General features: G+C 40.3%; 1 protein-coding gene across 2 annotated transcripts in view; it reads left to right on the forward strand.

The window, feature by feature from the left end:
• The window catches only part of UST (uronyl 2-sulfotransferase), a 300,372-nt gene that overhangs the window by 149,761 nt on the left and 124,262 nt on the right, over positions 1-26,349 (forward strand). For both annotated transcript variants that reach the window (XM_022558880.3, XM_022558889.2), the window contains exon 3: positions 14,849-15,004. In XM_022558880.3, the coding sequence (XP_022414588.1) occupies positions 14,849-15,004 (156 nt within the window). The remainder of the gene's footprint in view (positions 1-14,848; positions 15,005-26,349) is intronic.

Below are 26,349 nucleotides of genomic sequence, written 5' to 3' on the forward strand. Positions count from 1 at the left end.
ATTGCTGTAGTTGAACAGCCTTTACTCTGAATTTCCTAGTAGCTAAAGGAAGAACGAGGCTGTAAGTGGTTGCAGAGTTCTCATTTTCCATGAAGCAGAAATACACTGGTTTCTCAGAGAGTGAGTGGGATAGAGAGCATGAGTTTGGGGTTGAATACTAGCTTTGCAGTTGACCTTGGACAAATAATTTAATCCCACTAATTCTTGTTTTTTTCATCTTTTATGTGGGAGTACTTGTGCTCATGGTATTGGGTTGTTTCACAAATTGAAGATAACTGCATATAAGATACCAACGAATAAGAGCCCTGAGATAAGAAAAAAATGAGAAAGTTAGGAAGCAGTGTGGTCAATTACATCCTAATCACAAACACAAAACTGAATTACATGATGCTCTATCTTTTTTGTTTGTTTTTGTTTTTGTTTTTGCGGTACGCGGGCCTCTCACTGTTGTGGCCTCTCCCGTTGCGGAGCACAGGCTCCAGACGCGCAGGCTCAGCGGCCATGGCTCACGGGCCCAGCCGCTGCGCGGCATGTGGGATCTTCCCGGACTGGGGCACGAACCCGTGTCCCCTGCATCGGCAGGCGGACTCTCAACCACTGCACCACCAGGGAAGCCCAGCGATGCTGTATCTTATAGTGTCCCTTGATGACCGCCAGGGACATGATGACAAAATATCAGTCAAAGCACCTCTTAATGGAGCTAAGAAATTATGCTCCAAAAAACAGCCTTGTGATGGCCTAACTTGGTCCAAGACAAAAAATCCGGAGGGTACAGAGAAATGATTGAGTCTGTTCTTCAAACAATCTTCCTTACGTATCATGTCCATCAGCGAGCCTTTTGATAGAGTTGAACAGAGAGCCACTCAATGATATAGTCCCTGATGGGGGCCTGGAGTGGAGGTGTTGGTGGATGTTAAGCCCCTGTGAGTCAGTGATGTAGATTGGACATCAGGCCTCACTAAGACTCTGGTCCAGGACGAGGGTCATCCTGTGGGCAAGGACTAAATTTTATCCCACTGCTCCAGGAAAACTCCAGTCAGAGAATCAGCAATGGACTCTTAAAACTTGTGCCTCTTCCTCTCTATTCATTCTTCAGTTTTCTTAATTTTACCACATTTATCTGTCTTAACATAAACTCTCCTAAGAACAGTTTTCTTATTGCTTATTCCGGTCAGCTCCTTGACAATTACAGGGAAAATGAGAAATTTTATATCTGATGGGGACTTTCTAGCTGTTAAGACAGTTGTTGCTCTGTAAATTGTCTTCCTTTTTTCTCTTTCTATTAGATGGTAGAGTCTTGAGGGATGGCAAACATTCGTGTCAATTAAAAAATATTTTGTAAGATAATGATTTCTTTCATTTAGCAGTGTTTGATAGCCTGAATGTAATAATAGTTCCCTATAGGAAGTGGGATGCTTCATCTATCTTGGTGGGGATTTCTGAAAAAGCTGTTTACCCAGCACCAAGTAACAAGTGAAAACAAATAAAAAACAGCCTACAGATACTATGGAAACAGACTCTCCGTGGTCAGATCCATGCTGATGGATTGGGTCGATATTGCATGCCACACTTGTTCAAAATTAATTCATGAAATTAATTTTATGAAAATTAATTTTCATAAAATTATGAACCAAAAAGTACAGCTTTTATGAAAAAGTTGTAAAAAGCCTCCAATATGTACGCAGTATGAAATTTCTTCATCTGAGAGCAATTTTTATTACCATCTCTAGCTACAAATACCTTATGAATTCTAGATTCTTGTGTGGAATTAATCTTCCAGCTCAAGTTCACCTTGTTGCTAACTCTCCTTCTCATTTCAGCACATGGGGGTTGATGTCATTTTATGTAGAAGGGGAATGTATTTCATCTGTCCGCTTCTCCAGCTGTCAGCAAACCTGTTCCTGGGAGGAAGCTGCAGGGGTGTATATGGGCCACAACCAGCAAGTAGAGCCTTGTTGTTGTTTAGAAACGTTCTCCGTGTCTGCCACTCTTACTCGCTTTTCTGCAGCTGAGGAATGGGGTTTCATGAATGGGTGTTTGAAGAATCAAGAATAGTGGGACCTTTGAGTCCTCTGTACAGCAGGCCCTATTGGTTGCTTACCCCACATTCATTTCCCCTCAGTCTCCTCTTCTTTAGCAGAAATCTGATTTTGCTCAAGTTTTACTCTGTGGGGAAGGTAATCCCATCCCCAGCTCAAAGGTGAATCATGAGTAAGTTAAGCCTACAGCGGTTGTCTCATTTCGTTTGCTAATGGTTAGTTGAGATGTGGGCTGGTGGCTTAGATCTGACCAAGGAAACATGAGGGGAAATTTTCTCAGGACCTTCTAAGTAAGATTTTCAGATCTTAAAGGAAGCACTCAGGAAAGATAGTCTCTTCTTCCTCTGGAGTTTGACATTCTTCATGAGATGGCTAGAATTGCAGCAGCCATGATGCAACTTGAGGAAGGCTAGTCTGAGGACAATACTGACATACGAGGATAGCAGAGCAAAATGGAACAAAAATATGCAATGAATCTTAAAATCTCCATACCTAAGGACTTCTGTTTCGAAAGAGAATATATTTTTGTTTTGTTTATTTATTTCTAAGAGAATACAGAGATATTCAGGTTTGGTTCCCGACCACTGCAATAAAGTGAGTATAGCAATAAAGTGAGTCACATTCATTTTTCTGGTTTCCCAGTGAGTATAAAAGTTATGTTTACTATACTGCAGTCTGTTAAGTGTACAGTAGCGTTATGTCTAAAAAAACAGATTACATTCCTTAATTAGAAATACTTCATTGCTAAAAACTGCTAACCATCTTCTGAGTGTTCAGCAAGTTGTAGTAGTCACATCAAAGATCACTGAGCACCATTAACAAATATAATAATAATGAAAAAGTTTGAAATTTTGCAAGAATTACCAAAGTGTGACACAGAGACACAAAGTGAGCAAATGCTGTTGGAAAAATGGCACCCATAGACTTGCTGGGTACACGGTTGCCGTAAACCTTCAATTTGTAAAAAAACAAAAACAAAAACAAACCACAATATCTGTGAAGCGTAATAAAGCAAATCACAGTAAAACGAGGTATGCCCATGTATTTTTCTTATTGTTTGAATTGGGTTGGATTTTCTGTTACCTGCCAACAAAAGCATCCTTACTGATATATGGAGATAAGACATAAAGCAATCATGGAAATCCTTAGCCATGTTCAACCCAGTTGTTCTTAGAGGCTGCAGCTCCTCAGTTTTCCTGCCTTGTCTTTCTAAGCCCAGTGGGCACGAGGGGGCAATGCTAGCAGTTGATGAATTTTGCATGGTGCGTTTTCCTTGCATATCACACACGCAGCGCGCACACACTCATGAATGTGAAAGATGCCAGAAGCCAATTCTCTGTAGCCAAATGAAGCTTGGAGGGCAAGAAAGTTCCTTATCGGTTCATACCAACAAGAGTTAGGTATTTTGGCAAAGGGAGAATGACTGAATTAAAGCAATAAAATTTCTAGAGATACCCAGCTTAAATGTCATGCTCTCTGTGAAACCTCCCCTGAGTCCCCAAGGCCAAGTTCATCACTCCTTCTCCCTGTTCTTGTACCATATCCCTGGCAGGGCACTTGCCACAGGTGATCAGAGGAAGTGGTGCCAGTGGTTGGTTCACTTGCTAGATTGTGAGTTCACACAGGGCAGGGAACTAGTTGTAACCTTTGTCGTATTCACTCATTGAACAATGATTTATTCTCTATCTACTATGTGCCAGGCATTGAGCTGTACTGAAGATACAATAGTAAGGAAAAGGAGATGTGTCCCTATAGTCATGGAATTTAGACTCTAATCCAAGACAGATAATCAGATCATCACAATAACCAATTAATTTCTTGCCATTAACCAAGTGAATAGCACTCAGTAATTATCTGTTGAATTCAGTCACAGAATTTTCAATATTCCATAGAGTCTCTTATCCTCCCGGAGGCTAGCCTAAGTTTATATTGTGGGGGAAAGGCTTCCAGGGACAAGCAAGATTCAGCCCCAGTGTACAAGCTCTTTTCAAGCCTCTGCCTACATTTGCTTGCTAATGTCTCATTGGCCAAATCAAGTCGCAAGGCCAGACCCAAGGTCCATGTGGGAGGACGTTATACTCTTCATGGATATATAGGCAGGTGGAATTGGTTGGGGGCAGTTACTGTCCCAATCTGCCACACTATTTTAAAGTGTTTTATGTTTTGAAAAGCTTAAACTCAGCCAAGGAATTCAAACGATGGTCATCTGAATCCAAGAGTAAGGTTCTTGCTCCAAATTCACACTCAAACTAAAATTTGATTCAGACATTATAAACGGAAAAAAATGATATGGTTCACAATGAACAGTGGATCTAAGGCTTTGGTTTTAAGCATTTTACGTGGCACCTTGATGAGGAAGAGGAGTATTGGCAACCCAGCGTGGCTGGTCACCCAGCATTTGTACCGTTTACAATGAGGGCAGTCTTCCCTTGTGGAGTCTGTCATGAGAATATTTGACTCTTCTCCCCACCAATAACCAAAGGAAACCATTCTAAACTGACTGGTTGGCCCATACCAGCAATACCTGCTATAAATTATGACATCTACAATCAATAACCAACACTTCTCCTCTGTTGCATTATAACAAATGAATTTTTAGATTAGCTTCAGAGTATAAATTCTTAACTAAAAATAAAAATAGGACAGTTATAAATAAATAAAGCTTAACTTTAAGCAGACTTTCTAATCTTAAAGGTCTATATGAAGTGTCTATGCATGTTTTATTTGAAGAAGTGTGTGATTAAGAGAAAATGTGTTATAGATCTGAACGGCAAGTTAAATGAAGTATGTGGGTCTGGTAGAAAGATTATCAACCCAAAGGCATCTACAAAATTACATATTCTAGTTCAGAAGTTAATGTATAAATCATTTGAATTGATTAATAATTGTAATGGAACAACTCCAGATCTAAAACTAATTTGAGGACCTGAGTTCTTCTCTGTTCTTACTGGGAAATCCGCAACTCTGATTCCCAGAGTTTTGTTTAATAAAGACTTTTGGATCACTGAATACATAGCACAGAAGAAAGTGCCAGAAATGGCTAGAATTGGCCCAGATTTACTACAACAACAATATTACTTACGGTGCCTTTGAGTGCAACAAAACGTATAAGGCATATACACATGCATGTACACACACAGAGAAGATGAGGGTTAAATAGGATTGCCAAACCCATATTGAGTTACTCCATTTCGTTTTGATTATAAAAACCGTAGGGAAGGTTTAAGGGACTCTTAGAAGAGTGGTCAGAGGTTTCAAACACAAGTGCAATAGGGCTACCATATGTGTTTGGAAGCACGGCTGAGTCCTGTGTAAACAATTTGAAATATTCCTTCAGGATGTTTTATCCTCTAAAACTTGCGCATCCTCCCCATGGCATGTGGACTTCATTTCTCTTTTCTGTCAAACATGTGAGTATTCCATGCACTCAGTTTTCCATGGGCTAAACTGAGGTTTGAATTTTAGAATCTGTAACATACTGTAGTAGTGAGATACCCAGATCATGGACTTCTTTTCTATGATTTGCATACTGATCAGAGAAACAAGCATAAAGAATGTTGCAGAATTAGAAGGAAATCTGCCCTTTCTTAATATGTATATTTTCTTGGCATCTGTCAATTTGAAATTTGAAAATGTTCATCTGTCCATGGCACTAATAGCATTCATCCAAGATCACCTGAAATTTGAGTTTTTAAACAAGCTGGAAGTCATTTTTTTCTGAAGCATACATCACAGTTCAACTATGATAGTTTAATAATCATCACTCCCCAAAATTACTTCCGGCTCCTTGTGACAATTGCTTTTTTTTTTTTTTTTTTTTTTCTTTGCGGTACGCGGGCCTCTCACTGTTGTGGCCTCTCCCGTTGCGGAGCGCAGGCTCGGCGGCCATGGCTCACGGGCCCAGCCGCTTCGCGGCATGTGGGATCTTCCTGGACTGGGGCACGAACCCGCGTCCCCTGCATCGGCAGGCGGGCTCTCAACCACTGCGCCACCAAGGAAGCCCGACAGTTGCTTCTTTGAATGAGGATTTTGTAACGGTGTGCAGGGTATTACATTCCTGGGAATAGTGTAATGATGTACATGATGGAGATAAGGACATTAGATCGACCAGAATGGAATATTTAGAGCACAGGATGCCATTTAGATAACCCTCTGAACATCTGTAAGTATTGTGTATCCCTGCCTTAGCATCGTGGGATGCGAACGGGAAGGAACCTTGAAATCATTGCGTTCAGTACCTCCAATTTATCCTTGAGGAAAATTTGGCCCAGAGATGCTATTCAAGGTCACTTGTTCAAGGTCACTAGTTTGGCCAAGGGGAAAACCAGACTTTCCTGACTTTCAGTCCAGGGGACTTTCTTCACTTCACCATACTTTTTCTTATGTAATATAGCAAATAAGAGTGTTTCAGGGAATTCCCTGGTGGTCCAGTGGTTAGGACTCTGTGCTTCCAGTGCTGGGGGCCCGGGTTTGATCTCTGGTGGGGGAACTAAGATCCCGCAAGCCGCACAGTGCGGCCAAAGAAAAAAAAAAAAAAGGAAGTCGCAGAATATGAGTGTGAAGAAAAACTTGATGAACTTCCCTTACAGTCTTAGGGAACAACCAAAATAGCATCTTCTAAATAATAGATATGACAGCATTGGTTCTAAAACAACATTTAATAGTATTTTCATCCCAACAGTTTGTCTATTTAATAGATATTTATTAATTATCGACTGTGCACATACCAGGTAGACCCAGTCTCTCAGAGGAATAAAACAGATGGATTTGTAAAGAAGTTATAGCTATATTTGTCTTTCTGTAGATAACATTAGACATGGAACTATTTCAAATAGGAGCAGGAGGAAAGGAGAAAGCATAAGGTTCAGACTTGGCAAGGCTTCTGGAAGAAGATGGGTTATGAATAATTAGAAGATACAAGGATGTCATTCGAGAGTTGCAGGTAGGAAGAGCTTTCCATTCAGGAGGTGGCAATGAGGGAAAAGATAGTTCTTAACAGGTCCTATGTGTTTCCTCCTCTAGAATGGAGGAAATGAGTCTAGGGGTCTGGAGAGTCGATGGTGATTAGGAAACAGAGATGCATCTGTTAGAAGACCTAGAATGCCTTGATGGGCAAAAGCCAGTGAGAATCACTGCTGATTTCTGGACAGCACTGCTGGAAGGCTGAGCCCTGTACAGACTTCGGTGTTTGGTGATGGTCTTAAAAAAAACCAGAGAACTCGAAGTGACTGAAGCTCTAGAAGGGAGGAGAAAGCATAAGAGGAGCACAAAGGAAGGTTTATTACATGACAAGCCCAAACAAGAGTGGGACATGTACAGAAATGCCAGAGGTTCCAAGAGAACCGTGAATGCCCATGGAGCTGGAATCCATGTCTGCAGCACAAATTACTGGAACTGTTTTTTCTGTTTATTTTATGAGTACATTTGACAAGGAAAAATGTAAAAATCTTGTGTCAATTTTTAAGGCATTTCCAGGTGATATCTTGATAATATAGATTGAAATTAATCATTTAATAGCCTCAGAAGAGAGCATCATTTACCAGGTTTGAACCCAGCCCTCCCCTCTTACCGATGAAGTTGCTGAGGTTCCGAGGTGTGATGAGACTAGCTCCTGACACCGCAGTGTCCTAGGAAACTTTAAAGTAGGGATTCGCTGAATGGATTTGAACTGCTCCAAGTCCTGTGGACCGTGGATACCAGAACTGTCCCTGAGTTCAAGCCTCACAAAGCCCTGGCCGTGACTCTTCCCAGCATTGGCGTGAGGAACCGTGGAATGGAGATGCTGTGAAATCACAAAGTGAATTTTATTCCTCCAAGAAAATCATTCATCTTTAGCATAATATTGGTACTAAGGGTCTAACGCTCTGACAGTGTTTACTATAAATTTCAGTCAGCCTACACATTCAGTTACCCAGCACACCTGTTCTCTAATCATTCTAGGCGAGTAGGCACTTACCATAGTGTAAGCGTATTTGTCAGGTTGATCATGACTTTGAACTATGGGTGGGAGGCCAGTGACACTCCAGGGAGACCCAAGGAGGACATGAGAGTGCCTTTCACCCAGACTCTTCTCCAGTATCATGCAGGCAACCCTCTCCCCACCTTAATCTCCCGTCAGGCTGTATGGAATCACCCAGCAGCTTAACATGGAAGGCTAGGAGTCCTCTACAAGAGTAGTTCTTGGAACGGACCTGGAAGTAGTAGGGCCTCAGGGGAGCTCTTAAAGCCAGACCCCTGACCCTCATCATCCTAGACTTTCTGTTTCAGTTAGTCTAAGAGTGGAGCCCAGAAATCTGGAGTTTTAAAAGTTCCATAAGTAATTCAAATATATAGCCATTTGGGAACCACAGCTTGTCATGTACTATATTAAATATCATTTTGCAAAGACTTAAAAGCAGGATTGATGTTCATTCTTCCAACAAGACCAGTCCACAGAGAGACCTATAATCATGGACTATGAAAGTCTAGGTGCAGACCAAGTTCGCTTTTTACCTAAAAAGTCTTCTTTCCCCGGCCCATTTCAAACCTGGGAGAAGCTGTTGAATTGTGGACGTCATCTGGTGGTATTTACTGTTGTGCTTAGGATTTTGGACAGACTTCTGTTTATTGGGCACGCTCCACACAAGCCTGTCAGGCCCTGGGGATTTGTGGCATTTGCAGAACTTACAAGGTAGGCAACATAAAAATATATAATTCATAGAGTGAAATATTTTGGAGCTCCCTTTGCTTTTACAAATTGGCCATAAAATAGAAACCACAGACATAACATTCGTATAACCATAGTTGCCAAGAATGAAGAATCATTTGGGCTGGGGGGGGGGGTGAGGGCTTTTGTTGTGTACTCCTTTATAGGACACTCAAAGAAAGAGTAAGTATTCAAAATTTGTGTGCAAGTGATAATAGGAACATTAAAATTGAGATGCCTGACAATTGGCAAATATCAGTTGAAGAAAATAGGGATTTGAGGTTGATCTTAAGAGGTCTTTAGGCGTCTTTTCACAGTTGTTAAGTTTACCATTTGCTTGTCTTGATAGACATTTCAAGTGCATTTAGGATTTTATATATATTTTACTATGACTTATTGCTTCCTGTTTTTTCCTTTCCTAGTGAAGTGGGTCACAATATCCAAGGCAGCTGTGACTGCCTATGATAGATTAGGGGAAGGAATAAAGGGAAGACTATATCCTTCTAGTCTTCTCCCATTAGCGGCTCTGACACTCTGGGCTTACATTAGCTTATAAAATCTGTCCAGAGGAAGGAGAAGGAGAGGCCAGTCGACTCCTGTCAGTTCCAGCTGAGGATCTGGGGATATCAGTAATGGATGAGTCATGCCCGATGATACACGTTGTGATAATTGACTGTTGAACAGTAGCATTTAATGAGGTTGGACACGTTCAAGACATGACAAAAAGAGCATCTCTGTTGCAGAAGCCAAACTAGAGGTCATTTTCACCCTTTGATGTGGTAGTATATTAAATAGAGTGTCGTTTTGGGGTCAGGAGAGCTGCAAGCTGCGCTTTAGTTGTTACGTGCCACTTTTTGGCTTTGTCACCTTGAACATGCCAAATGATCTCTCTGGCCTCGTTTTACTCACCTAAATATAGTGCTACTATCTACCTCACAGAGTACTCGAGAGGATGAAAAGACAAGGTCATAAAGACAAGGTAAAGCTCTAGCCAAGTCAAACGCAGATTGGGCTGGGGCTGGGGGTGATAGGGGTGGGCGTGCAGGGTGGGGAGGGAGTTGGAATGGATGGGTTAGTCCACATTGCCTCTAGACCTCAAACCCTGTCGTTCTGTGAATCTATGATCTATGGGACAGAGGAGGGCACACAGGAGAGTCACTTAGGTGCTATGAATGATGCTTAAATCATTTGATAATTTAAACTCCTAGAGAAAGGCACGATAGAGTGAAGACAATTATGCTATTTGATTCACTGTCTCTAACAAGGATTGAAAGCATTTACATGGCACAGAGCCTGGGACAGGGTCTTTTGTCATCAACAAAAGATGACAGTGATTGGTAAAGCAGACTTCAGGAGCAAATTTATAGTTCTGCCAAAAGCAGGGATGAATCAACTTGTTGCCATTGTTCATTTTAACACCTTATCCCAAACCACCAAATCAACACATTGATTTGGCCTGACTAAATTTGCCAACTTCCAGTGGATTCCATAGGTTTTTAGAAAAGGACCTAAGAGCCCCACCCTAAATTTGAGAGAGGTTTATGTTTGTGATGGTGTGTGCTGTGTCTTTAAAGGTCACAAGACTGATTCCAGAAGCTTTATCTGAAAACACAGTTCCTAGTTCTATCTTTATACTCTGTAGCTGTACATTGACATTTAAATAAATGGTAAAATTGGAGTCACGTTGGGGGTTTTTCAAACATTTTTGTAGATGTAGCTATTTTTTTCAAATATCATTGTATTATAGCAGCAGGAATGATGCAGGGATTTTTGTTTTTATATGTGTTCTTTTAAAATATCAGATATTTATAATCATTATTTGGGAGCTTCCCACAAAACGAACGAAAGCATTGGAGTGAACATATTTTTAAAAACTAACTAACCAATAACTCAGAGGTAAATAACATCCTTAGCTATTAGCAAAAGAGAGTAGGTAGATATTAAGCCTGCTACTGTGTTGATTACCCAAGAAATTCAGGAGAAATTAAGTGCTTCCATCTAAGGTTTCTAAGTGCCTCTGTTCTTCATCTAAATCTTCTAAGATATACTCTGCACTCTTAAAATAAAGTGCTTAATATGTGGTAACTCACATCTTCTAGGTCATCGATTTAGTCATAACAAATTCTCCCTTGCTGTTCAATGCTGGGCTAGAAGACAGGGGAAAATGCACTCACCCAATTCTTGAACAGTTTAATTCCTGAAAGAAATTAAAATTTGTGTTTATTTTGGCAGCTTTGTCACAACCATAGTCTATCCCCCAGCCCGGTTATTATGGAAAATCCAACTTACAAACACTATTAATATCATTCTATTAAACATGAAGCCCTGTTCAACCTCGTCGGGTCATAACCTCATAAAGTAAGAACTAAATAATTTACCTGAATATATGAACTTCTGCAGTCATTGCCCGAGAACAGACTTTTGGGGTACTCACTGATTGAACCATAAGTAAAATGACCTATTATAATGATGGTCTTTTACCCTGATGTCTTGTATTAGCATTTGGTCAGAAAGATCAGAGCTGCATTGGAAGATTCTCGGGTCTCACAGTTCACTGGAATCACTGCGTTAGTGTTAAACAGTACATTAAACCTATCAGAGCTGCCAAGAACCAATCGATGTCTGTTGAGACCCTGTGTATCCAAGGCATTTTCTAGGCACTGTGAGGACACATAATAGAACATACTGACTGGCCCTAAGGAAGCAAAGTACTGCTCATTTAAAAAATATATATATATGAAGAATTATATCAGAATGGTACATGACTGGTTGCTAAGTGAGTGATATAAGTATTATATTTTACTCCAATGACAATTAGCCTTGAAACTCCAAATTTACGAAATGCTGCTCTGCATATAAAACATTTTAGGAAATTAAACCTAGAATTACAAAGGCAAAAATTCAAGTTGCATACCATAGGCAAGTTTGGGGTATGTTTATGTTTATATCGTACTATATTCTTTAGCTTTGGGCCTCTTTATGGCCTTCTGTTATGGATATGTGCTGAATGAAGGAATCTTTTGATTATCATTTGTTAATTATTGCTCAATGCTGAGCATTCAAAATGGAAATAATATCTTTTTTGGGGATATAAATATTTAATCAGATACTTGTTATAATTACTTCTTAGTCTATCAAAATCGTCATAACTGGGCAATTAAAAGAGAAAAAGAAATAAAAGGCGTCCATATTGGAAAGGAAGAAGTAAAACTATCTCTGTTTGCAGATGACATGATCACGTATATTGAAAATCCTAAAGAATCCACACCAAAAAACTATTAAAGCTAACGAATGAGTTCAGCAAGATTGGAGGATACAAGATCAATATACAAAAATCAACTGTATTTCTATCAGCTAACAGTCAATCCAAAAAGTAAATTAAGAAAACAATTCCATTTATAATAGCATCAAAACATAAATAAAAGGATTGTAAGGTTTCTACACTGAAAATTGTGACACATCAATGAAACAAATTAAAGGAAAATCCAGTAAGTGGAAAGACATCCATATTCATGGATTGAAAGACTTAATATTATTAAAATGGCAATCGTTCCCATATTGATCTACAGATTCAACACAATCCCTATCAAAATCTCAGCTGCCTTTTTTGCAGAAATTGATAAGCTGATCCTAAAATTCATACCGAAATGCAAGGGACCCAGAATAGCCAAAACAGTCTTGAAGAAGAAGAACACAGTTGCAGGGATTCACCCTTCCCGATTTCAAAACTTATAGCAAAGAAATAGTAATCAAAATTCTGTGGTACTCAGTGTTCATTGCAGCTCTCTTTACAATAGCCAGGACATGGAAGCAACCTAAGTGTCCATTGACAGATGAATGGATAAAGAAGATGTGGCACATATATACAATGGAATATTAGCCATAAAAAGAAACCAAATTGAGTTATTTGAAGTGAGGTGGATGGACCTAGAGTCTGTCATACGGAGTGAAGTAAGTCAGAAAGAGAAAAACAAATACCGTATGCTAACACATATATATGGAATCTAAAAAAAAAAAAAAATGGTTATGAAGAAACTAGGAGCAAGACGGGAATAAAGACGCAGATGTAGAGAATGGACTTGAGGACACAGGGAGGGGGAAGGGGAAGCTGGGACGAAGTGAGAGAGTGGCATGGACATATATACACTACCAAATGTAAAATAGATAGCTAGTGGGAAGCAGCCGCATAGCACAGGGATATCGGCTCGGTGCTCTGTGACCGCCTAGAGGGGTGGGATAGGGAGGGTGGGAGGGAGATGCAAGAGGGAGGAGATATGGGGATATCTGTATATTTATAGCTGATTCACTTTGTTATACAGCAGAAACTAACACACCGTTGTAAAGCAATAATACTCCAATAAAGATGTTAAAAAAAAAAAGATTCTGTGGTACTGGCATAAGGATAAAAACATATGGATCAATGGAATAGAATTGAGAGTCCAGAAATAAACCCATAAATTTATACTTAGTGGATTTTCAGTGAGGTACCAAACAGTTAAATGGAAAAAAAAACAGTATTTTCAATAAATGTTGCTGAGGCAAATGGATATTCACATGCAAAACAATGAATTTAGGTCACTAGCTCACACCATACACAAAATTAACTCAAAATGAGTCAAAGACCTACATGTTAGCACTAAGACTATAAAACTTTTAGGAGAAAACACAGGTGTATATCTTTGTGACTTTGGATTAGGCAGTGGTTCCTTAGATATGATACCGAAAGCGTGGGGAACCAAAGAAAAATTAGATAAATTGGACTCCATTAAGATTAAAAGCTTGTGTTTTGACACTATCAAGAAAGTGAAAAGGCAATCCATAGAATGGGAGAATATATTTGCAGATCATATATTTGCAAATCCAGAAAAAATATAAAACTTAAAACTCAACAATAAAAAGACAAATAACCCAATTTTAAAATGGGCAAAGGATTTGAATAGACATTTCTCCAAAGAAATTGTACAAATGGCCAAGAAATACATGAAATAAATATGCTCAACATCATTAGTCATCAGGGAAATGTAAATCCAAACCACAATGAGGTACCGCTTCACACCCATTAGGATGGCTGTAATAAGAAGAAGAAAAACAGGCAGCAACAAGTGTGGGCAAGGATGTGGAAAACTGAAACTCTCATACATTGCTGGTGGGGATATAAAATGGTGCAGCTGTATTCAAAATAGTTTGGCAGTTCTTCTAAAGATTAAACGTAGTTACCATATGATCCAGCATTTCCACTCCTAGGATTTACTCAAGGTGAATCAAAAACATGTGTCTCCACAAAGTCTTATAGACAAATGTTCAAAGCAGCATTATTCATAGTAGGCAAAAGGTGGAAACAATCCAAATGTCCATCAACTGTTGAGTGTATAAACAAAATACAGTATATCCATACAATGTAATATTATTCAGCCATATGAATAGATGAAGTACATACTTCATACTACAGCACTGGTAAACCTTAAAAACATTATGCTCAGTGAAAGAAGCCAGACACAAAAGGCCACATATCCTATGATTCCTTTTATATGAGATGTTCAGAATGCTATAGGCAAAGCCACAGAGCCAGAAAGTAGATAAATGGTTTCAATGGATCAAGGTAGTGAGGTAAATGGAAGTGACTGCTATGGGTATGGAGTTTCTTTTCAAATGCTCTGGAATTAGGTAGTGGTGATGGTTCACAATTTTGTGAATATACTGAAACTCACTGAATGTATACTTTAAAAGGGTGAATTTTATTGTATGGAAATTGTGTCTCAATTTTTTAAATTACTATATTTCTCTTGAGCAGTCTGCAGATTAAGTTCTGATAAAGCATAATATAACTTGCAAAAGAACACTATCATTAAAGCACATATTTACATATTTTGTTCCTAAGAAAAAAACAAAAGTAGTTTCACAATCGGTGTTATAGAGGGCATGAAATTTTACCAGTTTTAAGTATCAGGGCAGATGGATAAGGAGTCCAACGTTTCTCTCAAGTTATACTGTGAAGATAAATACGAGTTCGTTGCTTCCATTCTCTTGTTAGTTTCGTATGGACACTTCTCATTTAGAGAAATTGAGGGAAGCACCCGAAGTATTTTAACCCACACCCTCTCATTTGCTCTCTCGTTCTGCCCAGGCGCTACCTTTCCCGAGCCAGGTGGTGTACAACAGAGTTGGCAAGTGTGGGAGCCGGACCGTGGTCTTGCTTCTGAGAATCCTGTCAGAGAAGCACGGATTCAATTTGGTTACATCAGACATTCACAACAAAACCAGACTTACCAAAAATGAACAAGTAAGTTGTCTTCGCCCGTGGTTAAGTTGTGCTTCGCTGCAATTCATTTGTGTAATTAGCGGGTGCCTTCCGGAAGACCCTTTGAGTCCCTAACAGATGAATACCAGAGTTATAATGTCACACTGTGTTTTTGCCAGAGTGCGGAAGGAAATTTAAGTTAAGGGTTCGGACAGAAGTCCTCAAACCAGGAAGTTTACCTGAAGGGATACTTTTATTAAGACCAATGAAGGCTAGAGCACTCTGGTCATTGTATATTCAGCTAACGTTAGCAATGCGTAAATATCAGAGAGCCACACCACTGAGCTATAAATAATGCTGACATTTTGGGAGCAAAAGTAAGAATACTTTATTTTAATATTTCTTCCTCTGTGTTTTCTCACAAGTGTCCTAAGTCTTTATGGTTATCATAAAGAGAAAACCCTCTTTGGTCCAGGAATTTTGTTGGTTGATGGGGACATGAGCTTCCTATTATGGTAAGTTCAGGGGATCTTGAGTCTCCAAAACAGCTTCTGGCATATCCACTGGTAACAAAAGAATTACCCCATTTCCCGGGAATAAATCTGCCCTCATACAGCTGAACCATACAAGCGTCATGCTGGTGGTAGTGTAGGGGTGCTAGGTTCTGCCAGGAAGCTGTACAGACAGATTCTACTTTGTACGCTTACACGAAGTAGCCTTAACCATCTCCATTGAAATACTTTGCTAATGCAGAAAAGTTAGGCCTGGGGCTCCCACAATCATTTTACTGGGTCAAGTTTGTTAGCCTGCTCTCAGAAAGTTGCTTCGGTCCCCTTAGGTATTTAGGATGGATGGGTAGCCACCACTGTAAGTCAGGGTTCTCCAGAGAACAGAACTAGTAGGATGGAGATACATTGATAGATAGATAGATAGGAATAAAGAAAAGGAGATGTACTATGAGGAATTGGCTCATGCAACAGTGGAGGCTGAGAAGTCCCACCATCTGCCATCTGCAAGTTGAAGGCCCAGGAAAGCCATTGGTGTAATTGAGTCTGGGCTTGAGTGTGAAGGCCTGCAAGCCAAGGGAGCCGATGATGTAAATCCCAGTCCAAGGGCAGGGGAATGTAAAATGAGATGTCCCAGCTTAATCAGTGAGGCAGGAAAAAAAAAATCGACTTCCTCCTTCTTCCACATTTTGTTCTGTTCAGGCCTTCAGGGATTGGATAAGGCCCACCCATACTGGGGAGGGAAATCTACTTTACTGAGTCCACTGATTCAAACGCTCATCTCATCCAGAAACACCCTCACAGATACACCCAGAAATATTGTTTAATCTGGGAATCCCTTGGCCAGTCAAACTGACACATAAAATTAACCATCACACCACTCAGTGACAAGGTAAGTTTGGGGAATAAACAAGGTATATGGCTGAGTGTCAGGTTGAGGCCATAATTATGGAAATTTCCACCCATGTCTGCTTCTTTCTGAGATAATCTCCACCTTTGAGGCATTCAAAATCTCACACACAAATGGAATATGCAATAAGCCTTCCTGTCTCTCTCATCATGGGGGATGGTAGGACTGTTTTAAGTGCATAACACAGCCAGCAGTACTTGCTCTAAAGCCTGTATGTTTAGTGTTGTCCGCAGTATAGAGATTAAAATGCCCATTCCATTAAAGAGTCTCTGAGTAACAAGTCTAAATAGTCATTATCGATCAGCAAAAAAACATTTTGAGATTACCCCTTGCAGGTTCTGTAGTAGGTGCTCAATAGAAAAATTATATTTGGTGACATTTAAGGATATCACACTTTATCAATAATTTTCATAGGGGTAGGTTCTCTTTGATTTCCTTACCTTACTGAAGAACGGATAAGATTAGGGCTGAAAGAGAGTGTCTATAATAAATAGCCTGTGCTATTGCAATCTTATTATAAATATAAAATTTGGTTTTCTTTTGAGTCTTTGGGTCTGCTTATCAGGTTAGACTTAAATGTTCCTATGTGTGGAAACTATGCTCAGTTCTTGAAGCCTAACAAAACACAGTAGCTGGATTTTAGTTCCCACTGCTGAAAAGTCTGACAACCCAGAGGGAGCAAAGTAACAAAAGTATTAGACCCTCAGATATTCAGGAAGGCCCTAGAAGAGCAAGCACAAAATACAAAATTTAAATATACTGTGGGATTTTACACAAATCAACCTACTTTGTTTCCTATGAGGAACTGTCAAGGGAAGAATTTAGATTAAAAACGAAGAGTAATTTACTAATGGTGCATGAATTGTTAAATCTTTTAGAAAAGGTTAAAGCCAAAGTCATCCTTCTTCTCTAAAATAGAGGTTAGCTCTCATCTGTTTGGAATGACTGGCCTGTCTAGAAGCCAGGGAATAGACTAGACAATCTTTTAAGGTTCTTTCCAGCCCTGTGATTCTGTGATATATTTATACAACTTCTACCATAATCTGTGTATAATTAGTTGAAACATTTCTGATTCCTGTGGTCAGTGTGACCTAGAATATATTTCATTACTTAGTTATTCCAGATTCCTATTAAATTATAAGGCAAGTTTTAAAAACTTAAGGGAAAGGTAAAGATATGGTAGAAAAAACCAAATAAACAATTTTGATGTATTTAAAAACAAACATAAGGATAGTGACAGTTGCCTCTCTGCAGCTAGACGAGTAGGCTGTGACATACAAGGAGAGCCAGGAAATGCCAGGACAAAAAAAAACAAGTTTGAAGTAGCTCAAGAATGTTTAAAGAAACTCTTTTTCTTTGTTACGTGCATCCTTTTCCTAAAGTTTCAAAGTGCATGAAACAAGCAAAGAAAAAAACTATTATTTTAACCTAACATATTCAAGAAATAATTTGTGGTGTGAATAGCTCCTCTTCTTGATAATTTATTAAAGGAAAAGGGGGGAAGTGATTTAGGAGACAAGTTAAAATTTTATAGTCAGTGGTTCTCAACGTTAAAGAGTAGAACTCTGAAAATGTGCTTCCATGGAAACACTGTTCTCTGGAGTTAATAACAATTCGGCTTCAGGTGCAGTACGAGTTAAACAGGCCATTGTGGGCTGGCCCGGGACTCTCTCCACCATGTAGAACATTTCTCTTATGAGAAAATGTGTTCCAAGTTCCAAAGTACTGACTTACAAATGAACTTCAGAAAAGTATCCACATATAAGGCTGGAATCATCTGTACCGTTGCATTCATACACAGTGGCATCTCTCTGGGCCAGAGTCAAATTCACACATACATTTCTCCCTGGAGGGTAGCTGTCATCACACACACACACACACACACACACACACACTCACACACATCCCCACACATCCCCATTCAGTACTAGATTTTAAAAATCTATTTAATGGGATAAGACACTGAGGGATTATTTAGAAGGAAAGAGAACACGAAAGACAGCAAATGTTAGAATGTCTATAAAAATCCCATTACATCTGCCCTTATAGAAGTAGAAATGCCTTTGAAGTTAATATTTTAGAAAACTCTGCCTCAACAGAAGAACATGGACAGCTGGTGCTGGCTAAATGTTGGACCTTTGCAGGGCATATAATGCAAACCTAGGATGACATCATTTCATTTACGCTCTAAAACCGGATTTCAATTTCTTGGTCTAGTTTAGATAATTTCTTGGAAAATGGAGATTATGTACAATCTAAAAGATAAAGAGCTATTTTCCGGAAGACATGGGGCGTGATTTCCAAAAGACTCATAACCATCTTTGTTAACGGTCTGACCCTATCTTTCAGAACATTGCTCTAAGGATAACAAAAGTCAAACTGTCACAGGCATATCACAGACATAAGAGTTCAAAATTATTTCATTCCTGTTGGAGAAAGGCAAAAATTGTTGGCATATGAGCCTGAAAGATGGAGAAAGCAAATACTTTTTCTATTTTTATTTATACTGAAGCTACTGAGGATTCCAAATTGCAAACAGCACCTACTCTGGGATCATTGTTTTACTTCATTATTTCATTTAACTCTTTTGGGCCTAAAACTGTACCAGCGAGTGAGTATGATTTCCTATTTTATGGATGAGAAAACTAAGACAACCAGATGAAGTCACTTTCCAAATATAATAAAATGACTATCCATGGTACCTGGACTTGAACTTAGGCCCTCCCGAATCCAGGAGCCATTCTCCTAATGCAGTGGCTATCTGCTCTGGTTGCACAGCAGAATACCCAGCTGAGCCTTTTGAAACATATAATTGCAATGGCCCTTCTCCTGGAGATTCTAGGGTAGAGTCCAGAAAACTTTTGTTTTTTTTTTTGATCAAGTGCCACGGGAGTTACAGAGTTAAGGATCCCTGTCAAAATCATCATATCAGCATTTCCCTAAGTGTGTTACTGAGTATCCTAGTCCCCTAAGACACTGAAAAAAAAGAAAATACCATGATCCAATAAATTTGGGAAATGTTGTCCCCTTGTCCCCCTCTAGGAAAGTCATGACAATTATTCACATTTTAAAGACTCTGAGGGGCTTCCCTGGTGGCGCAGTGGTTGAGAGTCCGCCTGCCGATGCAGGGGACACGGGTTCGTGCCCCGGTCCGGGAAGATCCCACATGCCATGGAGTGGCCGGGCCCGTGAGCCATGGCCGCTGAGCCTGCACATCCCGAGCCTGTGCTCCGCAACGGGAGAGGCCACAACAGTGAGAGGCCCGCATACCGAAAAAAAAAAAAAAAAAAAAAAGACTCTGAGAATTCTTTCAATTAAAAACAAAATGAAAAATCTGTTTAACCAGCTTTCATCTAGAGTTTCCCAGTCTTAGTTGGCCAGGGGACTCTTTATGAGTGTTTGTGGCTCTCAGTTGCATCCCACAGAACTCTCACAGTTTGGAGCTGGTGGACCAACCTACATGGTTCCATCAGCCGTATCAGTAAAGGCTACTCTTTCACTATAAACTCCACAACTGCTCTGACTCTGTTCAACAGCCATTCAAATGACTAAAATCTTGAAAAGTATTCAAAGGGTAGAGGAGACAGAGCCCCTACGTCTGTGTGCTCTAGATTGCTTTAGCCTCTTGGTCAGAAACAGAATTTCTTTACAGTGTTTTAACTTCCCTTCCCCACTGCTCTCACCCACTGCAAAGTCCAAGTCTGACTGTGACTACAAAGCACTGCGACTCGAGAAGAGAAAGTGCACCTAAAGAAACCATGTTAGATTTGGAACCGGTCTTGGGGCCTCGGGGATTCCTCCTAGGCTTCCCTAAAGCAGGGTCAACGGCCTCTGTTTAAAGGCAGATGTTCACTCATTTGTTTTTGCGGCAGGTCTCGCCATTGTTTCTTTATCCATTGTGGTGTATATTCATTGGGGACCTACTGTTATTGGTGTATACTGAGCACCAGACAGCACACTAGATGTTTGTGCATCTTACTTTAATCCTTTAAGCAACATTATTAGGAAAGTATTATCACCCTCTTTATAGGAAAAAGTAAGTGCTCAAGAATAACGTGGGAGAATAAGAATTGAAAGTGAACTGGGTCAAATCCTGGAGAATCTTGAATGTTAGGCTAAGGAGATAGAACATTATTCATGGGAAGTGGGAGGTTAATAAAAAAATTGGTTCTTAACTATCATGGGCATCAGAGTCTTCTTGGGAGCTGTTTCACAACACATATTTCTAGGTCTTACTGCAAAATACTGAGTTACATACTCTTAATGGTGGAGCCCACATATTTGTATCATGGGGGGAGAAAACTCCCCAAGAGATGCTCATGCACAATTCTAGTGAAGAATCATTGCATGAAAGCCTCTAATTATTAGAAAGTTTTCTCTCTATTAAGGGGAATCCTCCACTAAGCAAGAAAAATTCCTCTTTACTTGAGAATCCCTCAAAACTCTGAAGACATCTTATTTCCCCTGAAGTCTTATTGAGGGGTGTCTCCTCAGAAGCCTGCACATTTATCTCAGAAGCCTTACCCTTGCTTGAGACGTTTTGGAAAAGTCTCCTTAGAATGACCCTCAGAGTTTCCTGACTTTAGAGTAGGAGGGATGTGTCCACAGGCATCAGAGGTGCTCCAACCAGACTTTGGAAGCAAACCAAAAAGATTAGCTAAGCCCGTCTCCAGGCCACAGGGCTAAGTTCACCCAGTTCTGCAAGCGAGGTCTTATCTTGGAGTCTTATAGACAAAAGCTGAGTCTGCTAATGAAAACTCAGTGGAAAGAAAAGCGGGAAAAGAAAGAAGCCACAAGGCCTGAGGAATTAAGACGTTTTCTCCTCTCCTTCCAGTTGTAGCCACGAGATTGATTTTTCTCTATTCAGATGCAGCCTCTTAGCCTTGTTCGCATCATTGCTCCCCCTGGTGGTCTTCTTCTTCATTGCAGGCATGTGTTGCACTGACTGCACAGCCCCAAGCTGAAGGTGGGAAATCATCGTACCTCCTGCAAGAAGGGCTTCCTCTTTGCAGGAGGAAGAAGGAGAGATAACCTGAGTCCACAGCCATCCTCCTGGCCTCTGAGGTTAAAGGACCAAGGAGTTCTCCTCTGAGCTACTCCTTATTTGGCTTTACTGTGTGAAAACATGCTTTTCTTTCATTTAAGATTTGTGCAAAATTATAGGGCATCTAGTTCACGAGTGACACAAGAATTCAGATCAGAGTAGGGTCAATACTCTGCCAGTTACCGCTGACGAGCATTTCCCAAAGAAGTCTTTTACTAACCAGCTGTGTTTGTAGAACTGCAGTGTAAAGGTTTTCTGCTCTATCATCTCAGGCAGTTAGGTTGAGAGTGAAAGATTAAAAGCTACTGCCTGGCATATCCTCTGCATTATAAATTCTGTTTGATTCATGCCTCTTTTTTTAAACTTCAGTTCGGTCTCATTCTCAGATGTGCTGTGATTTAACTTCTGCGTTTAGATCCATTCCGTTACATAGTTCTTTTTCTTTCTTTTTTCTTTTTAGTATTTTAAATTCATTCCTGGCTTGTTATAATATACTGTTTTCCTACCTAGAACTTTAAAAAATATTCTCTCTGGTATTTTAATGCTTTTTTAAAAAATTATTTTTAATGCATTCCCACCTGTTAGAACTTTCTTTTAATTTTTCAGCCCATCACATAGAAGGTAGAAAATTCATATCCCCGTAAACCCTCTTTAGTCTCCAGAGTTGTTTTGCTAACCGACCCCTTCCTGCCATTTTGATAGGTTATATATAGATTGAAAAGCAGTGGGAATGATAAGGAGATTGTAGCTTAGTGATAAGTAGCAGGAATTTTGGTGTCAGACAGACTTGGATTTGAATCCTGGCTCCAACTTTTTCTAGTGGTGAGACCATAAGCAATCTATGTAGCCTTTCTGTGCCTCAGTTTCTTAACCTGTAAACCCTGGATAATAATACTGAACTCACGGAGTCGTTTGGAGATGAAATGATGGTATGTGTATAAAGAGCATCTCGATACAGTGCATAACCTGGGAACCACTCAGAAAATTATAGTTTGTTTGGTGTTGTTACACCCTAAATGTTGTAGTAGTAAAACTGTTAACTCCACGTGACACCACGGTAATGAAGGCACATATCTGGCCCAGAAAGGCTGAATTCATTGCCTTAGTGCTAATTCTGTCTTCAGTGAACTGTATATTTCTTAACTCCAAAAAAATGTTTTTAAAGAGGGTACTTCGTTGCATAAACAATTATGGGTATGTCTTCTATGTAGGCACCTGGGCTTGGCTTTCTGGGGGAGAAATAAAACCTGACCACAACCCTCAAGGAGCTTTCAAGCTGGTTCAAAGCGAGCACTCAAACTCAGCTATAATGTAACATAAACAGATCATGTCCTGGAAAATTCTCAAAGTGCTGTGGGAAGTTAAAGAAGGCAGTGTCATCTCTACCCAAAGATGTTTGAAACCAAACCCATTTTCCCTCACTTGTGGAGCCTGATTGCTTCCTCCTGCAGTGTTCGCCGTCTCCTCCAATGGGTGCCACCACATGTTCAGATCCCAGCCAGGACTCTGAGAAGGAAGCTCTGTTGACCACACCCTCTCCTTCCCTTCTGCTGCCACAAGGCTCAGCAGATTCCCCCTCCTTAATGTACCCAAGTCTCTCCATTTATTTTCACTTCCATGCATTTCATTCTGTGGCTCTGAAACTGTTAAGCCGTAGACTCTCCTGGCGGGCTTGTTAAAACGCGGATTGATGTGCCCCACCTCCAGAGTTTCTCCTAATTCCGTAGGTGTGGAATGAGGCCTGAGGATCTGCATTCTTGTTGGACACATGTCCAGTTGATGCTGATGCTGCGGGTGTGGGACCCACACTGAGAAGTGATGCGTTCATGACCTCATCATTTCCTGTTGGGATTACTGCCGTCTTCCCAGCTAAGCTTTCTGCCTCTCTAAACCTCACCCTCTTTTTCTTCACATTCTCCACCTGACCTTAGATCTGAGAGAAAAAAAATCCTTTCTGGCTGTGGACTGCCCAGAGGATAAATGTCAAAATCCTTCATGTGACCTGCAAGACCCTCAATTACCCAGCTCCTACCTTCCTCTCTAGTTATCTACTGCCTTGCTGATCCCATGCCGGACCTCCTGGCAGTTTTAACATCCGTGTCATTTTTGTGTTTTGTCCTTCGCATCCACTGTTCACTCTGTCTGCCACGCTGCGAGTCCCTTTCTTCACTTGTTAACTCCTATGGGTCCTTGCAAACCACTTAGAAACACCTCCGTGGGGAAACATCACCTCTCCATCTGCAAGCAGGGACAGGTGCCTCACCTCCGTGCCTTCTACCCCATGGTGATTATCACATGATGGTCCCTGCCTGCTCGTCTACTTCTCCCCCAAAACTCTGAGCTTCCTGAAAGCAAGAACCAAATCTTCTATCTTTATAACCACAACCCAGAGTGGCACGTTGCCTGACAGAGTTGGAAATCAACGGATGGTGAATGAAAGGAGACATCCAGGAAGGCTACTGGGAGGAGGCGAGCATTTCAGCCAGATGTAAAAGTGATTAGGATTTGGACATGCAGAGAGAAGAGGAAGAACATTCTATAAGAAGAATCTTGAGCCTGAGCTTGGACATCAGTCTTGGACATGGTGTGAGGAAGGAATATGGAGGAGTCTAGTTTGGCTGGCCACAGGATGTGGGGTCTTGAGAGCCAGCTGAGGGAGATAGTAAAGACAGAATTAACATGACTCAGCAAGGGATTGAGTATGGGAGTTCAGGAAAGACCCAGATCAAATGTGAGGATATGGAGAGTACCATTAACTGGAAAAGGAGTGAAGATGGGCGAAGATCAAGAGTGTGGTTTTGGCCAGGGTAGATTTGGGAGCATCATTAGGACACATTCCACTGTCTTGTCTTTATGTGTCTTCCCACTGATCTTATTCAGGTTTTGATGTCCAGGGCTTAGTAAGCACCCAATAAATGCTGAATGAATGAATGCAGTGGATTTAAAATAAAGGCCAGCAGTGGTCCCGCATGAGCCAAGGAAAAGGAGACTTAGTTTCTTTGATAATTTTAGGTAGTGCCATTGCCACCCATGCAGATAAGAGTTGAACGAGAGAAAAGGCAGGCTGCTGGCAGCAATGGGAAGACCAAGAGGGAACTCAGGTGATGACCAGCGGGGGCTCAGGAGACCCCCTTGTCACTAGACATGGGGAAAGTTAGCGATTTTGAAGACCATCATGTGATACCGTGAACCTGATGTCTTATGGTACCTCACGTGGGTTTTCCTATTTGGTGTGCGGGTGCATGAGAGCTGAGATGTACTCTCTGACTTCCCTGTACTAGTGCGAAAAATGCGAGCATTAGTAACCTTTATTCTTTGTTTAAAGATATGTCTCGAATGAGTTATGCACTGTCACTGCTAATCCATTTTTCCTCGTGAAATAGACAGCTTTATGACTATTATGACACTGTTTTCATAATCTAACCACTACTGTTCTTCCATTAAATTTAACACATTGACATGTGTTTAGAGAATGTAATATAATGTTGAATATGTGTAAGAAACGGGTTTTCTTCTGACCTGTTTTTCCAGTCTTGTGCAATGCTAGGATGCTTTCTCATATTATGTGTGCAGAGAAATGTCTGAAGAAAAATCATCTAAAGATTAAAGCATTAAATGGGCTTTATATTAAACATCCACACAGTTATGCTTCTAAGCAGACATCCTCAGAGATCAGTCACCTTTGGTTGCGCTTTCAGATTGTTACCTGTGGTTGTGGTTGTGCTTCCGAATGGGTGATTCTACTGGTAGATCAACAAAAGTCAAAATTTACAGCATGAAGGAAGCCGAAAGTTTTATTACCGAAAACAAGCGCTGGGGCATGCAGGGGGGATGTAGAGGGTAAACAGTAGATAAAAAGGCAGGATTCAATTTCCTTTTACGCTCAAGCCTGGGGACAGGCAGACCATTATTTACCCGTGCCTGCCACTGACGAACAGAAGCACTGGTTACGAACTGCAAGTCATTTACTTTTAAAATTCAATTTCATTTCTTCAAACAGTCGTTGTGAGCAGGAATATCTAATGAAAGGGTTTAGGTAACGACGTCCTCATGTAACGATCTGTAAGTCATGCACTAGTTGGAATTAATTCATTTAAGATATATTCATTGGGCATTTCGGTGTATGTCAGCCCTGAGCTGGACAGGAGGGGACACGGCAGACCAGGTTTCCTCTCATGCTTGAGACAAACCTGGAGTTCCAGACTCTGATTTTTTTTTATTGTTATTGCTATTATAGTTTACACATGAATGACCGTTTTTGTTTCCAGTTTGCAACTTGAACTATTTTATGAAATGTGAAGTGCTGCCCTTCTGATGTCTATCCAAAGTAGCAATTTTCAATGTGCTTCTTAAAAATTCCAGTGTGTCCGCTTTGATGGGGCAAATTAGAAAAGCTAAGGAAAGTGGAATTCAGGAAGTCAGGGAGTCATAAGAATGCTTGGAATTTCTAACAGATTTTACTAAACATTTTCTGTATCATGACATGTTCCAGAAGACCGTAACTGTTAGTTTATACAAATTAAAACTACTTTTTGCCTTGCTGATAACTGCAAATAAATAATTCAGATGACCACCCACCAAAAAACCGAGACTGTGTGTGTGTGTTTGGGGCGGGGCGGTGGGGGGGAGGATTGTGTGTTTCCTGTGAAATACTTGCTTTGTAAATTTTATAATCAAAGAGAAAAATAATGAAATATTGCCTCATTTTATTCCCACTTTTCAATTCTGCAGAACTAGTTTCACATACTTCTGTATTTCCCAGTAAGATCATTATAGAAATGTAAAATAATAACCTGTCTTGATTTGCCTTTAAAGGAGGGGATTAAAGGCATTTTCTTATTTGCATGTACAGCAACAGGCTGACTTCTCCAGCTAAAATTACTTAACCTGTAACTTTGTGTTCATGGTGGCAATCAGCTAAATTAAA

Source organism: Delphinapterus leucas, chromosome 12 (genome assembly GCF_059928025.1).
Source record: "Delphinapterus leucas isolate spDelLeu-1000000601 "Yukka" chromosome 12, BTC_Dleu_Yukka2, whole genome shotgun sequence".
NCBI classification, from domain to species: Eukaryota; Metazoa; Chordata; class Mammalia; order Artiodactyla; family Monodontidae; genus Delphinapterus; species Delphinapterus leucas.